The 18,281-nt window shown below is 38.3% G+C and overlaps 1 protein-coding gene across 9 annotated transcripts in view; it reads right to left on the bottom strand.

Moving 5' to 3' along the window:
• TNRC6C (trinucleotide repeat containing adaptor 6C) overlaps positions 1-18,281 on the bottom strand; it is a 244,675-nt gene that overhangs the window by 9,098 nt on the left and 217,296 nt on the right. For 8 of the 9 annotated variants that reach the window (XM_082774728.1, XM_082774732.1, XM_082774729.1 and 5 more), the window contains 12 exons: positions 18,009-18,175; positions 16,958-17,038; positions 16,259-16,316; positions 15,901-16,046; positions 8,986-9,135; positions 7,537-7,683; positions 6,937-7,056; positions 5,564-5,647; positions 5,007-5,238; positions 3,130-3,297; positions 1,864-2,055; positions 1,572-1,715 (listed from right to left, as the gene is read on the bottom strand). In XM_082774728.1, the coding sequence (XP_082630854.1) occupies positions 1,572-1,715; positions 1,864-2,055; positions 3,130-3,297; positions 5,007-5,238; positions 5,564-5,647; positions 6,937-7,056; positions 7,537-7,683; positions 8,986-9,135; positions 15,901-16,046; positions 16,259-16,316; positions 16,958-17,038; positions 18,009-18,175 (1,689 nt within the window). The remainder of the gene's footprint in view (positions 1-1,571; positions 1,716-1,863; positions 2,056-3,129; positions 3,298-5,006; positions 5,239-5,563; positions 5,648-6,936; positions 7,057-7,536; positions 7,684-8,985; positions 9,136-15,900; positions 16,047-16,258; positions 16,317-16,957; positions 17,039-18,008; positions 18,176-18,281) is intronic. The other variant, XM_082774733.1, reaches the window with a different exon arrangement.

The raw sequence follows: 18,281 nt of genomic DNA, 5'->3' as shown, positions 1-18,281 counted from the left end.
TTTCATTCAAAAGAGTACTGACAATAACAAATAATTCTACCCAGAAGCAAACACCAGGATATATAAGCATAAAGAAAAAAACAAAGCAACTAAATTTTTTATTAAAATTATATTACTTATATAAAGATTTTTTTTTAAAAAAAGTAAACATATTATGAACCCCAGCAGTCATTGCTTTTCAAAAGGTTTTGTCTCCTGGCAGCCTGTTTACCTCTGCAAAGATCATCTACACTGACCCTCTACAAGTGGTGCAATTATTTCCTCACTCCACACAGATTGTATACCAGCAGAGCTAATGTATGCTTCCATTCCATGAAGAGGTGAGACCTGGAGCAGGTATCATTTCACTTAGAGATACAGTTCTGTAGGGCTACATTTTTGGCCCAAAGGGAGTATTTCTTGGGTGCACCATATCTGAACTGTGGCTGAATTATGTCTTTATACTTTTTTTATTTAGCACTGTAGAGGTAACTTCAAATGACTGAGGCTGTCTGCCCCTTGAAGTATATCTGGGTCATTAAAAAGTTAATTCAACATTACTTATGTGCACAAATACTTCGTAGTTCGGTTTAAATAAAGACAGCTTTCTGGTAAGAGACAACTCAAAATCATTCAAGGCAATGAAAAACACTCCTCCTTTCCCTCATATCTCACATCCTTTCACATGAGCTGACATGTTCAGAGCTGGAAACTAGTTTCTGATTTAATTTTGGCTTATAATCTATGCAGATATCACTGATGTAGCTACTATAACAAAATCCACATTTTTAACCCTGACAGGTCCTTATTGATAACCTGATTATAATACCCCAATGCATCTTGGAGTACTTTCATAGAGTACAGGTAACTGGCCAATTAGGGCACACAGATCACAATTAAACCAAGCCATCGCTCCATTGATCCACTTTCCCTGTATCTAATTAGTAAATAGCATAGTCCCACAGGTTTATTGTTTTAGAGAATACCCTTTTAATTCTGGGGTAAACAATGTCAGGACAAAAGGAATGGAAATGGCACTGCGAAATTCTAGTCTACAAGTTAATTCCCTTTTTTATTTTTTTCTTTTCTTTGATGGTTTTGGATATAAAACAAAGCCACAGTTATGCATGACAGAAGACTGCTGCCTCAGCTACAACCGTGGAACTTTTGTATTGTGACTTCTTAAATATTTCCTGAAGTGCAAGAAGTTGGTCAGTATGGAGAATAAAATCTTGTTCAAAGCAAAGTGGTAGGAATTATACATGTTACAAAAAGATTTTGTGGTCACTGGAAGTTTTATTACGTATCCCAACCCTTCCCAACATAGAAATATTCACATTCCCAAGGAAAACCAGAACCTTCATAGTCCCATATTTAGCTAATGTATTTCTGGATTTTCAGTGAAAGTTCAGAGCTGAAGCTTTATTAGATCAGGACTATGTGCAAAAATATATATATGTAAATACTAAAATATATAAAAATACTATAATATATAAAAACATATATATAAATACCATACCCATATTATATGAAGTCAACTTTGTTGGAAAGAAGAAAGTAAATATAAATACACAAGTAATTTGTGTGTTTACCTCCACTCTTGAGAAGATAGCGATTAACATCCTGTATTGTGGTGTTTATGGTAGGCCCAGTTGGAACACTTCCAGGAGTAACATCAGGGTCATTTTCAGGATCAATATTCTGCAGTCCTTTCCATGGCACTCCTGGATGAAATTCTGTTCCAAATATAAGAAAATAAACAAACAAGGGCATATAAAGTCATAGTTCCCCAAATTTTCATTCTTCATATCAGAAGGATGCAATAAATAAAACCAACAGTGTGATTTAATGACATCAGTTTAACATGAATGCTTTGCATTTTACCTGGTGGCCAGTTTATGCTGGAGCCATTGGAAATTTTATCACTATCAGTTTTGGCACGTGACCAGCTGTGAGGAACAGCTACGGGTGGACTGGCAGGCGATTCACTGTTTTGAATCAGATCATACCGGCCGTAAGAGTCATCAATGGAGGACTTTCCCGGAGGACCAATACTTAAACCTCCAGGTATAGCACCTGTAAAGAACAGAACAGAAAGGCTTTGTTTAGGAGTGGGTCTAATTTGGGTTATTTCTGTTTTAAAATTAAAAAATAACATACAAACACTATGAACAATGCTTAACAGCCTCTGAAGCCTTACTAGGAAATACAGCTGTGAGATACTGCTGGTAAAATCCAGACTCAAGTTAGCTATGGAAATTTAGGCTACATTACTGCCAAAAAGAAAATAAGTCATTCAAATCATCATAGGGATGGTAAATGGGAATTTGCTGACAGCATACTATGGAATATCTTTGTAGGCATTCCCCCTTCTTATCGTTCTCTAGGTTTTTATTACTGACAGTATGGATGATTTCTAATAGCAAATCCCATGTTCCTACAAATTATCAGACAACAATTTGGCATAAGCAGTAAAGCTATTTGCAGAATAAGAAACTATCATAATAGAGAAATAATTCCTGTTGCTAATAATAAAAAGCAGCATACAAGACTGTTAACAGTGTCATGTTCTAACAGAGTAAGCTTGCATAAAGGAAGTAAAGGAATAAATGACTCAGGATACTGGAGGAAACAGGGATAAAGGTGTTCCAACAGATTAGCAATCACTTCTGGAAGACTGAATTTTGTGTTCCTAACTCCCAGTGTGGGCAATTATATAATCCATCATACCTTTGTACGTGACTGGCTGTGAAAAGTTGGTGATATTGGAAAAACTGTGGGGTAAAGTCAATGTAAAGTTTTTTAGAATTAAAGTATGCAGATCTGGAGTATGGGAAAGCCTGTGGGACTTGTTTGCACATGTTGCCAGCACTAATGGCTTATTTTACTCCATGTTCTGAGCAGTAAAAGTCACTAAATGAAACCAGCAGAAAGGTCTGTATGTATGATGTTCTAGCTGCAAGAACTTCAATGCATTGCTGAATGAGACTACAGAAATCTTAAAAAAAGGAAGTCAGTCTCAACAGGTGCTGCTCTGTATCAACCATTTATCAGCACTTACAGAAAAGAGTAACATGAGAAAAAAATATAATTGCAATGTGACTCAAGTTTCAAAAAGCCAAACTGAGATGGAGATTAAATGTGACATACCGTGCTTGCTGGAGTTCTGGTCAAGAGAAGAAGCAGCACTAGACAGATTATCCATTGAGTTGGGGTGTGTCCACTGAGGAAGGCGAGACTGGGACTGAGAAGTGTCCTTCACTGACAAACCACCAGTAATGTCCATGTTATTTACATTCATGTTCGGGTTCAGTCCAGCTAAGGGGAAACAGGTCATTACATATCCCTAATAAACTGGAGGATTAAAAAATAAGTCTCTGTTTAAAAATCCAACTAAAGGAATTATTAAACATTGATTGTTTAGACATTTATACATACATGCAGTAATTCACTATACATGTTTTCCATCTGCTGTCAAAAACTAGCTGTTATGAGAACGCTCCTAATACCCCTATGGATTCAGAAAATATTCGAACATTGCTAAAAGGGAAAACAAAACAAAAACAACAACGAAAAAAACACATGTAGGGATATATTTTAAAGCTGTCAGTATTTCTATTTGCAGTCTCTTTACTTGCCCCAGAAAAGGCCTTCTAGAAAAATGCACTGGAATGCTAAGTTTAAACCAGTGAAGAATTTACAACATTCCACTGTTAAGCCAAAGTATTCCTAATGTCTCACCAGCATACCCCTGTGATGTCTGCCATTTTATTTTGTTAACAACATTTTAAAAATCCCAAATGAAGCAATTAAAAGGTCATACAAAGAGCTGCTAATCGTCAGGGCAGGCATGGACATATATATTTTGGAATAGATCAAGCAAAACCATCCTGTTTTCATATAGTACATATAATATTTAGGGAATAATTTTAACATGCTTCCGTGACATGGATCTGGATCCTTTCTCATATATAATTCTGAATGTTAGCAGATCACAGGAAGCTAAGATATGATAAGAACCTCTTAGACTTAGGCCCTTAATTCACAAATACTTTCGCCTTCTGATACCCCCTGCTGTAACAGCTCCCCACAGCAGTCCTAATCACCTTCTTAACTGCTGAATGGTAGAGGAAGCTTTGCAATTCTATTGTACACAGCATTAAAGAGAGGCAGAGAGATTAAATTAATTCCCCTATGTCATAAAGTCTATGGCATACATTGAACAATCACAGAAAATAGTTCTGAAAGTTGTTCTGTTCACCCTGTCTCAAGGCTGAATTGATTTATTTTCACATCGATCATACTTGGCAGATCATGAAATGCCTGGTGAAGAAGTTTTCACAAACTTCCCAGACCATTTATTCCAGTTCGCTACTTTTCTTACAGCAAATAAATGATTCTTAATGTTTAAGGACCTCTCTTATGCAACATAATTACCTCTTCCATTAGCCACATGCAAGACAACTTCTTTGAAACTATCTTTTATATTTTTGAAGATTGCTGCATGCCTCTAAGTCTTCTGTCTCAAGTGACCAAAAAATTTCATTTTTTCCTCACCAGTCAAATTTTTGAAACATCTAGTCATCTACACAATGCTCTTTTTTGCATTCCTTCAAAATCATCTGTATCTGTCTCAAAATACCAAAGTTCATGCCTTACTGATTAGAGTGGAAAGAAAATTAAGCGATTTCAAGACAATATTCCTGCTTATAAGGTGACATTTGTATATTTTACAATATGATGCAGTTATTTTGAATGTAGTTCATGAACAGCAACGTGCATAGATAGTTAACTGAGCAGATCTTCTGCTCTGCAAAGCACAGGTGAGCAGAGAGCTCACTTTTATTACTACCAGATAGGCATGTAGTACCATGATTTTGTTTAGGCATTTCAACGTTACTTAATAAACATATCTTTTGTATTTCTGTCTTTACTATACTGTAGAGCAAAGTACTTTGACACTTAAATAATGAAATACACTCCCTCTGCCTTTTGTGTACGGAACTGCTTTAATGAAGGACACATACCAAGAGGGTAAGGAGCAAAGGTGTTCGGTGAAGACTGTTGCTCTTTGGTCTGCAGGTCAGGAAGGCCGGGAGCCTGGGGATGGGGTGAAAAGCTATCCATGGCTGATTTGCCTGCAGAGGGGTGCAAAGATAGATGTGGAGGGGGAGGCTGCTGCTTCATAAGCAGGGCCTGGGCCAGCTGGCGCTGGTGCTGCTGGATCTGCTGCTGCATGTTATTGATTGTACGTGCAACCTGGCAACAAAAGAGAATGAATCCATAAATGATCAATTCAACACAAGGATGCAAGATTTTTTTTGTGTTATTTCAGGGTAGAAAAAAGCATAAGATCTCCTCACAAATAAAAATTGACTGAATTAGGGGTTGAAGAGCTTTCCTCCAATAGCTGAATGCTGTGAAGTAGCTTTATTCCTCTAGTACTCTTTCCATTTCAATATTCAAACCACGCACTATTATTGTTCTAAGAACGCTTTAGCTGGTTTGGTATAATGTAGTACAATCTCTTTAAGCTATTGAAACCAAATTCTAATGGAGAAATTGAATTGGCAGTCAAACCTACTTGCTGCTCCTGTTGTCTCATGGGTCCGGAAACATTACGCTGAGCCTGTAACATCTGCTGCTGGATTTGTAAACGTTGGTACGCCTACAAGATGGAAATGAGAGGTCAGAGGTCCTAACATATACAAGAAGTCTAAAAAGCTTGCCTGAACTGATCTGGCACAATACAAAATACTGGAGAAACACTGGAGTTTTCTGAAAACAGACAATGAAGCAGATATAACATTCTTGTTAAGAATGTATTATCAAATACATTTAAGTCCAGAATTGCGTGTGCTTTTGTGTTTATTTTTTGAACCAAAGAGGTCAATAAAAACATTGATGAGTAAGTTTGTCAGCAATGAATATTCATTAAAGATAGGAACCTGCTTTACTTCTGAGAAGTTTGTAAGAGGAAGCAAAAATTGAAATATAAGTTTATACTATTGTACAAATAAGTAAAGAACCAACAGTTAATTTGTTTTGCTCATTTTAAATTCTGACAACACACTGCATTTAATCAATTGTGCTGCTCCACTCTGGAAAAATTCCACAATTTTAACATCACTAAATGGGCAAGGTATTATTTCTTCTAATCTCCTGAACTTAAAATCCAAAGGAGATCTGTATGGGTATTTTTCAATTAGCTTCGTCCTGTCGAATTATTATGACATGAGATCAATACTGTGCTTGTCCGATGATTAGAAACAAACAATGGTATCAAATATTGTCACTAAGAGAAGAGTTAGGCTGGCACATTGACATAGTCAATTAAGATAGTTTATCATGCACAATGTAATATTTATCACTAAGAAATACTAACATAATGTTAGCACAGAATATCGCTTTTAACAATATTCATAAAATGTGATTAAATAATATAGATATGTGTGCATGCAAACATCTCAAAAAATACACAACTTTTCAAAAGCAAGTAGTTCTTATCCCATGGTGTGATTAATATTCATTCCATTAATTACAGGAAATTCACCATATACTTTGTTATTTAGGAGGCAATCAAATAAAGTTCTTCAGGTTACTCAGGTGACCAGCACTGCCAGATTCCTCTCTTACTATGGTTTGACTCAAATTTCCTAGTTGCTCAATGAGTTGCATATAATACGCAGAATAATGCTGTTTGATAATATACAATAGCACAAAGACAATTGACTTTTTAGTTCCACTGATACACTGTAAAGAATAATTATTCCCACAAATTACTATTTATAAAGCCTGAGGCAAAAACATGATTTTGTTTCTTTGAAAAGAAACTCTACTAAAGAAATCACCATTTGATTGCTTTACAGATCTGTCGTGTCCATTTAAAGATTTAGTTCGTTGTTCTCTTATCGTCAATTCTGATTTACAGCTTACTTGCCACGTTCTTCAACTTACCAGCTGCAGCTGATAGAGCTGGTTCAACATCGTCATATGCTGAGGATTAATTGGCGAGGTTAATAGTGCAGGGTTGAGACCAATGTTTTTTGCTGCAAACTGCAAAAGCTGTGCTTGAACCTAAGGAATAGCAGTGTATTAAACCTCGTACATTCACTTTTAGCACTTGCAACTGCATAAGCCATAAACAAGAGCCATAAGACAGTAGCTGAATAATACTATTACCTGAACTGCACTATAAATGATAAAAAAAATTAACAATAGTAAAATACAATTTTAATAGCAATACTTACACATCCAATTACAGAAGAAAAAAAAAAGAAAAAAACACAAATCCTAAGCACAAACTCCTTAGATCTCTAGAAACATTGTTTTTTTGCAAAAAGGAGCGAGAGAATCTGCGCACACAGATAACAAACAGTACACATGTGAGAACATCTCACCCACGTAACGTGCTTACTGACTAGTAAATCAAAAGACACAGTAAAGCAACAGCAGCTGCAAAGCCTCAGGACAATCACGAAATGAGAATGCAGAGGAAAAAACACATGGGAGAGTTCCAGGGGAAGGACAAATACAAGACTGGAAGTTTCATCTCACCTGAGGGGATAGAAACTGAGGCACTTGAGCACGAAGACTAGGCTGGGATGAATTAAGAGGTTGCACTGGCGGTTGCTGCGGCTGTTGCATGGTCCTGGCTTGTGCTGCTCCGCTATTGCCAAACATACCCAGATTGCCACTCGGTATCTACAACAGGACGAGAAGGACATTGGCCTTGAAACACATCGCTCAACGTATAACCTGAAAGTTCCTTATCTGTGCAGTTTTTATCCTCAATGATTATGACAGGCGTGGATAAAGAAACCAGAACGTGCAGACTGTTCTGCAGGTTGCCTTGTTGACAAACGGGCTCAGCATCAGGCACAGCAGAGATCACCACATACCCAGTAACATCCTGCACCTGCCCAAACTTTGTACAGACATCTGAACAAACGGTAGCCGAAGCTGAAGATGTCTTTTATTAGGATGTGTAACCCTAGAGGGTCACAAGATGAACAATGAGAAGTAGTCACCAAAAAGTGTTTGTGTATGTGCAGGAAAGAATAGGAGAATGAAGTCCTTAAACTCACTGCATCCTATTTATTGAATTATCTAGGCAGTTTTTATACATATTCATTTTATGAAGCCACTGATAACGGACGTGCTATTAGAGCAGCCTGTGCTCCTGATTGTGTAACGGGCTGTAAGTGCTGGACAAGTATTGCCTTTAGAGAACTAACTTAAAAGAATATATGTAATAAAAGACACCACCGAATGATATATAGAATTTTACAGTGTTGTGTGTGTGTGTTGTGGTTTTTTTTTGCCTGATCTTTACTAGCACTTCAATTTATATAGCAAAAATAACCTTTTCATAATCAGCTGTAGTTTATGACCTCTCAGTCTCGACCTGTTTATGAGCCTTCCCCCTCCACCTCCTCTCCCTTTCTTTCCCTTTCAGCACGTTCTATCCAGGGGCCAAAACAACCCTCCTGCCACAGTGCTTTATTTGACCAGAGGTGCTAGAAGCACAGTTCCTTTCTTACCACCTGTCAAAGCTATGAGCTGTCTTGACACTTATGACAAGAATAAAAAAAAGCCATCACTTCTCACCCATCTCATCACTGAATAATTACACCAGCCAGGAAAGATGAATTAGAGCAATGCCTCTGTCTTAAAGTCTGAGACAATTAAAAATGCCTCAAAAAAGAAACCTCACATCAATCAAGGCAGAGCTATTCCAGGACTTGGAGGTATAAATCCATAATACTACAGTCTCTTCTCAATGGACGTGTGTAATTAGCAGGCTGATTACAACTAAGCAGTTGCTTTATGTCCTATAATGCGAGACGTTTACACAGCAGGTAGTTTCTTCACTGGTATTTCATGTGAACAAAGATTTTGTGCACATTTCCAGTTTAAACCCCCGTTTCCCAGGGGGAAGAGACGAGCTAGCTGTGACTCTGTGCGCACTCAAATTCAACCTGCGACCTCCCCGAACAGCCTTACCTGTCGAGAAGAATTCAAGTTTTGCATGCCCAGCCCTGAGGCAATCCCGCCCAGGGTCTGATTAGGGAGTGCACTGTTTGAAAGGGGGAGCTTCAGGCTTGGTGAAGGCAAAAATGGTGAAGTAGTGGGCTCTTCCACTAGGCCGCCATCCTGATTGGAGAAAGAAAGGGTGAGCTGTGTGCAGTGCCCAGGAGTGGGCAGCGCACAAAACAGTTTCCCATGGAAATATAAAAGGGCATGGATGAGTGGGAAAAAAAAAAAAAAAACAAAATGTTAAAAAATAATAATAATGAAAAAAAGAGGTATGAATGATGGGGAATGAAAAGTATGGAGTGAAGGAAGAAGAGAAAGAGAAACAGGATTAAGGTACTGTTTTCCTTTACTGTGTTGCACTTCATCCACAAATGCACAACCATCCTCATCTACCTCCCAGCAGGACAGGGGGGGCTCTAGCCACCTGTCCAACCTAACCACCACTTCTGCTAACCCAGAAAGGCCAGAAAAGCTAATTTGACACCAGTCTGTATTTGGTTCTACATCACAGCTCTGCTTTAAAACAAACACGTTTGCATTAATCCCCTTTCCTAACTGAGACACATGAGCCTCTTTTAATATTCACATAGCAGTGACTTATTAATATCCACTCTGAAACATTACTCTCCAACACGCCCGCAGAACACAAAAATACTTAAAAACAATAATGATAATGTTGCCTCTGTAGCCTTCCTAGGGAAGTGATTAAGACACTGCCTGAACATCCCCCAGGAGGAGGCAGATTTTAGCAAGACGTAAGGAGCCCCCCTCTCACCACGGGGCTGTAAGAAACCGTGGTTGAACATGGATATGATGAACAGAAGGCAGCCCCTGTGGGGGGCAAACAGCGAGTCAGAAAAGAAAATAAATCATATAATCCCCAATCAAACAGGTAGGTATCTAGCTAGTGTTACAGTGGGGTACTCAATTCTATCTCAAACTGTGCTTTGATGTCTGGGAAGCCTGCGGCAGGCATGATCAAATAACACTGTGTACAAAGTACAACTCCAAAAACAGGCAGAGGGGGGAAAAAAAAAACCTTTAATTTGCAACGTACTGGATTGGTATTTTTCAGGCAATATTTTCACTGCAAAGAAAGGCTTTTGTATAGGTGAGGAGCTAGGTTATTTCAACCATTAAATGCAATCCCCCTGAAGATTGTGGGATACCAATAAACCTCCTTTGTTAAAAAAGCAGCCCAGTCCTCTACCCAGATCCCCAAACAAATGACCTAATGCGGCAGGCACGCTCCGTAAATTTTACGTTCTAAGTTAATCCTGAAAAATGCATTTTCAACAGCTCTCCTTTGATGCAAAGAAAAAGTTTCTTTACCATCAGGCGAAGTGACACCTGACATGCTATCTGACTATCCTGAGGGGGACACTGACATTTTCTAATGATATCCCCAAGGCCTTTCAGCTCAAGATATTTTACATTCTACTGGACATCAGTCACACTCTACAAACAACTGCAGCTTGCATGACAGTAACAGGTTCAAGGATTTCTCCTTAGATCACAGACATATGTTTACAATTCTACCCTTCCCCCTTTAAAGCAAAAATAATTTCAAGCTCCGTGCGTGCTCTCTTTCAGGTGCCATTGTTTCCTTTGTGAACAACTATTGACCAAGAGAGACCAGTGCAATCCCTTCCTGTCCCCAAACTTTACTCAAATATTGTCCCACTGGTATTATTTTTCTCATTGTAGGATTATAGCAGGGCTGAGAATGGTGGAGGAGAAGCCACGCTAGAGATCTGGGCATCTGATTTCCAGACCAGACGTGCTCTGCAAGGCCACCTTCATCACAAGCGTGTTCTTTGGCTGAACTACAGCACGTGTCTTTTGTAGCAAGTTTATCACACATTGTTCGCATTGACTCAGTTCTAATTTTCTGAATTTGAACTTATCAGAAGAGGCCAACTGTGCTCCACAAATGTACCCTGCAAAGGGAACTGAAAGCAATTCATTTCACATAAACTATTCAGCCGGTCAACATAAAGCAGCCATCAGTCATTCTCAATCCAGACTAGGTGACACCTTTACTGCTGACAGCAGTTTGTAACCTGATGTTTTTCAGGCTCTTTCTGCAGTTATTGTTACTCGAAAAATAATCTTTTCTAACCTGACTTTTCCTGTCCATCCCTCTTCAGTGATTTCCTCACAAATTTATGTTACATTTCTCACTAAGGCTCATCAACTAACCCCCCTCCCCGCATCTGACTCGCCAGAATCCTGCTCAACCCAGCCCTGTATGTCAGCTCTTTGAAGGGACTTGACACAAGTGGAAAATCCTAGCAGCAGCACTATTTCCTTCTATATTTCCTGAACACAAAGCACCGTACTGATGCTCAACAAAATATTGCTTTTAGGACTTCGGAACGTCTCTCACAAGAGTCTCATGTGCTAAATAAGACATAAAGATCTTTCAGCCCTATGAGGTACAGACGACTTAGCAGAGGATTCCTGGGCACTTGGGCAGTCACCTGCCCACACCAACTGCCACTTCATGAATCAAGACAGCCCAACAGACAGATGCCAGACTGCGGAATTTGCCAAAGGTCTTTATACAAAGTCAGTTGCAAAAGTACTTAGTAAAAAATACATGTTAATATCTTCTTAAAACAGAAAAAAAATGAACCAAAAACAAACCACCTTTTCCAAAGAAGGAAGCAGAAGAAAGAAAATCTCACCTTAAAATAAGCTCTTTTTAAACCTACTGTGAGATAGGTACAGGCAGAAGAAACTTGCAGTAGAAGTAATACTTGAAGTGCTTATCATTGGGGTTTTTTATTTTCAAAACGAGAATTTGAAAGAGGTTTCAAAGCTTGAAAGCACAGAATAGAAACAATTACCGGATCATAGGAAACAGGAATGGAGAAATTAAGAAAAAAATCGAACTTGAAAATCCAGCGATCAACATCTAATTGCAAGCCTCAAGAGGTGTTTCTGCATGATGATAAAATATCTCATTCATTATCCCCAAGAGAAAAAACTGTGACATTCATGAGAGACAAGTGGAACCAGAATGAGAAAGAAGAGGTTGGAAAAAATTCCAGCAAATACTGTATTTGAATTAGAAACAAGGAAATAGCATAGCCAAATAGAATATTTGTGGAAAAACATGAGGGCAGCCAACAAGCATCAGGCCTTGTAGACCTGGATTTGTCAACAGTAGAGAAAAAGATCTGATTGGCAACCACGACGGTAGTGAAAAAGGGCTTAATTTGTTAGCGGAGAATTTCCTACATTCTCAAGAATTTGGGAGAAAGTTTGCAAGCAGCATCTGAGCAAAGAAGACAGCACTCTATGCTGGTGATAAGGGAGAAAGCATAAAAAAGTGAAGGTAAAGAAGGAGGGAAAGTGAGCCTGCCACAGAGAAGGAACAGAAGCCCTGTAGAAGGCGAGCTTGAACTAATGCTAAGGCTGGCTGATGATACTTCTCTTCAGTGAGTTCTTCTGACTTATGTTGATATTCATCTGATAATCCACATATTGCAAGGAACAAAGTATATGACAAAATAAAACAGTGTTGTAATTCAGATTATGGGATGCACTGACATCAATTTGCTATATCTTTTCTTTTGCAAAAAACATCTACAGCACCAAAACAAATCTGGGAAATGACAACAGGGAATAGACTGTGAGCTCTGAAGAAAGCTTTTTTTTTTTTTTGTAATCTTTTCCTTTACCAGCTAGAACAAGTAGCATTATGGCAGGATATGGCAGATTAGAAATAAGGAGCACAGCTGTACTCTGTTACAGTTTTGGCACCCCTATCAATTGCTCAATACATCTTCCAAGCTGGCACTGAAGATTCTACTGATGCTTCAGCAGCCTTGGCCATGAAGCCGTATGAAGGCAAGCAAACCAACAACACTGGTGCAATGTAGCAGCATAAAGACCATAAAACTGCACATTTACTGGAGAGAAGTACCCTGGTGCTGTACGCAGCATACACACTTTGGCATTGGTTTCAAAAAACTGATGTTCTTTCTCTGCTCTGTTTTTGTATCTTTGATAAATACTTTGCCTTTTCTCAATGGTCCCGAGTTCAGTGCTTGCATCTGAATTGTGATAAAATATTACAAGGCATCTGTGTGGTTCAAGGTTTTCAACTAAGGGGTGGTCAGCACAGATCAGCAAAACAACACGTTTTTCTTCTGAGCACAGAATGCTCAATAGGTGTTCGAAAATACGCACCAAATGTGAGTCCTAGTACTCAGGAGTGGTACCCAAGGCCAACCCCTACACTTTTAGAAAAGATTCTTTGAAACACACTGGGGTTATTTATCTTTCAGGATGCTTCCAGGAAAATCTTACATGTTTTTCTTACAAATTTGATGGCTCCAGAAGACATCAGGTAACATCTTCTAGCAAACCTGATACCTAAGTACAGCACACTCGCCACCAAGTATGAGATAACGTGGTTGAGATCATATATCATGGTACTGTTAGGCTGGATATTTATTTTCTCAAAGCCATTGGATTTTCTCCTTTCCCCTTTTATGGTGCTACAGGGCAAGATAACATCCTGAAAAATAATACAATTAACAAAGCACCGAATGCCAAAGATTGACTCAGTGGAACACAAAATAAAGAATATGTGTGGCAAGTGTTAAGAGAATCAGCCGATAAAGAGGTAGTAATGAGCACACTAACCCAGCTTACAATTTTGTTTAGCAGAACCTTGCATAACTTATTGAAGACTCAGCAACGCCCAGCAAAAGGATAATGGCCTAGTAAGAGAATAGGTAAAATCAGGAAGATTGGCTGAATTGCTTTGTGCGGCCATGGCAGAGAGTTCATTCACCAACCATGGAAAAGGATGGATGACCTGATCAGAAACTGATGCAGCTCCACGTTCATGCTCTGAAATATCACCCCATAGGGTTCTGAAGAAAAGGAGTTGCTCCAGTAGCATAAGATGCAAATATGAAAAGAGTAACTTTGGGAGAAAAAAAAAAAAAATCTATTCTTAGTGTAGAAACTCTATTTGTTTAATTCACTTAGCAAGTTGCTCAACACTCTTGATAGCTAACAAATATAGTTTGGGATTATTTCCTTTGTTATACCAAACTCACCGTGACAGATTATGCCTAGACTGACAGATTTTACTTGCTGTATGAATACTAATGATTTTAGTACTCCCTTCTCAAGTTGTGTTTAACATATGTTTCCATAATTATGTGTTATGCCTCACATAATGCACCTCTCTCTTTCACAATCTGCTCAAGATATTGTTATCCTAGAAAAGAAAAGGCTAACTGGCATGAATACACTAATTTTGTGACCTTCATCAGGAGAGGGATCTTTCAATTAACATACTCATTAAGGTTTGCCATAAGCAAACAGTTTGGCTACAGTTCAGAATGATTTTTACGTGGTAGAAAGAGGAAAAGAAGAAAGAGTCAGGTTAAGCCTGACATGTCTGGGTTAGGGAGCAATGCCATAATGGACACCGTATCATTCCAAGGAGTAGGGAGCCCACAAACAACAAATGTTTTTCCCTCAAAAGCAAAAGAGCATTTTTCTAACATACCATCTTTGGAAGAAACTGCCATGACACTGTGGCAGTATTTGAACTACCACGAAGAATAGTGGTATGTAAAGACCTTGTAAAGAAAATTTTATACAGATGCTCGTTTTTCCTTATTATGTAAGATACATTTGTGTTTAGTCAAATTAATTTACAGTTTGCACTGTACCAGAACAGGAACTCAAACTGTTTAGGCTACGATGACAGCAGAAACAGCACTAGTTGTCATTAAGAGGTCAGCATTTATCAGATGTCCCAGCACAGTGCCATGCTAATTTTCTCACCACAACACTTAGGAACCTGTCACAGCTCAAACTGTAACTTTCATAGTACTAAATATAAGACTACAAAAAAAACACAGGGTGGGCAACTGGAAAATAAAGATTTTAATACAATATGTGTTATCAAGACTAGATATCACTACTGCCTCACATCCTGTAAACAGCTTATGTAAAATGAATTGGTTTCAGCACAGTTTGTGAAAGATACTGATTTCTGCATCCAGAAAAGAAAAAGAACCTTTAGGAACATTTCAGATAACTCAAGAAATAAAGAATGGCACTGCTGAAAGCTCTTTCCTTAGTAACAATTTTAGATGGGGAGGATTCTGAGGTGTTTTGTGGTCTATTTGTAGGACTTTGTGTCAGGTTGTAAATCCCATTTCCTACTGAAGATCTGGCTGCACTTTTCCCTACATCCTGTTCTTCAGGCACTTTGTTGAATCTTGGACACCACTAACTCCTGCAGTCTTCTCCTCGATCACTGCACGGTGATGGAAAATTTGTAATACGTGACCACAGAAGAGGAAGCTCATCTGAGAAGCTATTTATGACTGCGCGCGTCTGCTCTTTGACTTAAAAATACCTCAGCTCCTCATTCCTGTGTACATACTGAACTTTCACTGAAATCTTTACGGAGCTCAAAATCAAAACAAAAATTAGAAGCTTAGTTCTTGAAGATTTTGGGCTTGATTGTACTTGATCATTAATCTGGGCAAGGGTCACTCACTGGCTCCCAGGACTTATGGAGTGAAAGGCCTTCCCTGCTCCATTTCTTTGCTTTTTGCATTTCTAATTCTGTTGCACTAGTAATATCTTAGTAGGCTTTATTTTTAAGTGTAACTCTTGGGATAACAATTATTTGTTTCTCTGTGGAAATCAAATCATTGTTCTTTCCACAAGGACTCAATTCACACCAAATTGAAAGAGAGAAGAAAAAGAATATAGAAATATGTCATTACATATCACATCTCTCTCTAGAGCTTTATAAACAGACTGTGGTAATCATCATTATTACTACAGTGTATGGTTTTAACCAGCAAACCACATTCACATTTCTGAACTTACCTTGTCAAGGAAGGTGGGGCGGTCCATGGAAGACTCTTTGGAGATTGGTGGTGGGCGGCAGCCAAGGGGTTTGGTGACCATTCCATTATAGTCGGTCACTCCCATTCCACGCTTGTCCATTTCCACCTTCTTTTCCAGCAGAGCACCTTCATAGAAAGGGGAAACGGATTGAATAAGGTGACACAAAGAGAGTGAATTTGCCAACAAAAGTTCACAAAAGTGTGTCTTGCTTACAAAAGCAAAAACATCTTTAGAAAAGTAATGTTATCCATTTGAACTGGATAAGAGCAAACTCTCAGAATCATGAGCTTTTGTTTTGTTGCTTTCGAGGAAAAAAATTATTTACACAGACACTTACTCATGGCCTGATCGAGATTCATATTGTTGCTCTTCAAGGCCTCTTCCGCTGGCTCTCTCTGTCAAAAACAGGGATAATGTTAAGATAAAAAGTAATCATGCTTCTATAATTTCAATGAAAACTGAGAAAACAGATACATCTCAAAGTACTGGATTCAGTATTTACTCAGTGGCACACACAACGCCTGCACACTTTTTTTTTTTTTCTTTGGCTTTTACCAATTCCCACGGCAATTTAGCTTCAGTTTGTCAAGTAAGTACCATTTCTACAAGGTCAAGCCACACTCTTCAGCTGTTCAAATTTCTTCCCGTTTTCTAGTGGCAACTTAAATATTATTATTATGTGTCTCTCTTAAAAAAAAATAAAAAAGCAGCAATACTCTAATGTCATCAATTTAATAAGGAGTGAAGAACAGAAGTGGAATTACTACTGAAGTTCAAATAACACCTGTTATAAAACTCTGAACTTCACAAGTTCTATAAATGTCACCAAGCAATCTCGGAGAGCACTCTTATGATACAGCTTATGATAGATTTCTGAAATTGGAGTAAATTTCTAATTCTAGGTAACAGAACTACTTCCCAGTCTGAAGAACACTGAGTATCTTTTTGTAGTTACAGTCTGAGACAGTGAAAGACAGGACAAGTAAAAGCTACAAAGGCTAAGCCACAGGTACACTGAACTATAACCACTACTCACAGGGAAGCCCATGTCTGTGAGCTGTTTTATCAGGCGGTTCATGATCCAGGCCTCATCTTGCTTGCTAGATGTCTTCATGCCCTTGGTAAACAAGCGAGAGATTCCATTAATGATCTGCTTCCCATATCCATACTGGTGAGATGTACATCAAATGTGATCAGTTTTCCACATTAATATGTTTTTAAATGATATATTAATACATTTATTTAAAAAGTATTCAAGAAACTACAAACAACGTAACTATGAGTCTCTTACTCTACATATCATTCAAACTTTATCTCAGCTGAATAGATGTTCAGTGTACTGTTTATGATGTGATTTGCTGACCACTGAAATAAAGCCACCTTTCATTTTAAGTATTTGATTTTAATCTTTCGCAGAAAACCACAATGAAATACGAAAATCTGAAATACCACAACACTATATCTTTGATTGAATCACTGGCCTATGTTGGCTAATGGAATAACAAACTGATTAACCGTATGTGTTCCAAATTCCTTTTAAATTGTAGGCTGGCCTTGTCCTGAAATAATGACTGTGCAATGCAAAACTTCCTAACATAATTGTGTATGTTCTTGGTTAAGCATGAAGTCACTACAAAATTGCTTCTTTCTCACACCAGTACATACCTTAAAAATTATCTGTTTGTTTCTCCAAATAGGAAATAGATATCTTTGCTGGATCACTTCATCACAAACTACCATTTGCTTTTCTACCACCACAGAAAGTGTCTAAAGACCCACTCAACACTTCTTTCTGTTAATGTGCTATCACTTCTTCAGAATCCATGAATGCTTATAAAACTTACAAAAAAACAAAGACAACAAGAACAAGAACTCCTGAAGCATCAGACACACTGGAAGTCAAGTATCCTTCCCTTGCTCCTGTAGACAAGGTAAGTTATACTCAAACCACTGAAGTACCAAGCTCTTTTTGTGTTCTGGTGTCTAATGCCAGGTGTAACGCATGAGAAAATGTGTGAAAACTGATTCTAGAAATGTTGCACTGTAATTCCACTCGTTCCTAGAGATTATTTTTATTTTTGTCTTACCTTTTGAAGTCCTTTCTTTGGGGCATTCCCCCAGGAGTTACAGGAGGAGCTGCTCTCTTGTGAAGCAGTATTATTCCACATATCTCCTTCTTCATCTTCCCACTGACTAGTACTGAGATTCACTTCATCCCCACCACTGCCCCAGCCTTCTTGCATAGATTTTGAAGCTGGAGGGAAAGAGGGAGAAGAAAATCAGATTTAATTTTATGCAAATCTTACAGAAATATCCTTTTATACCATATCCTGTATGCCAGCATTTAAGTATTTTCAAGA

The sequence above is a fragment of the Aythya marila genome, assembly GCF_965140915.1.
Source record: "Aythya marila genome assembly, chromosome: 18".
In the NCBI taxonomy this organism is placed as follows: domain Eukaryota; kingdom Metazoa; phylum Chordata; class Aves; order Anseriformes; family Anatidae; genus Aythya; species Aythya marila.
This window is presented reverse-complemented; position numbering and strand designations above follow the sequence as displayed.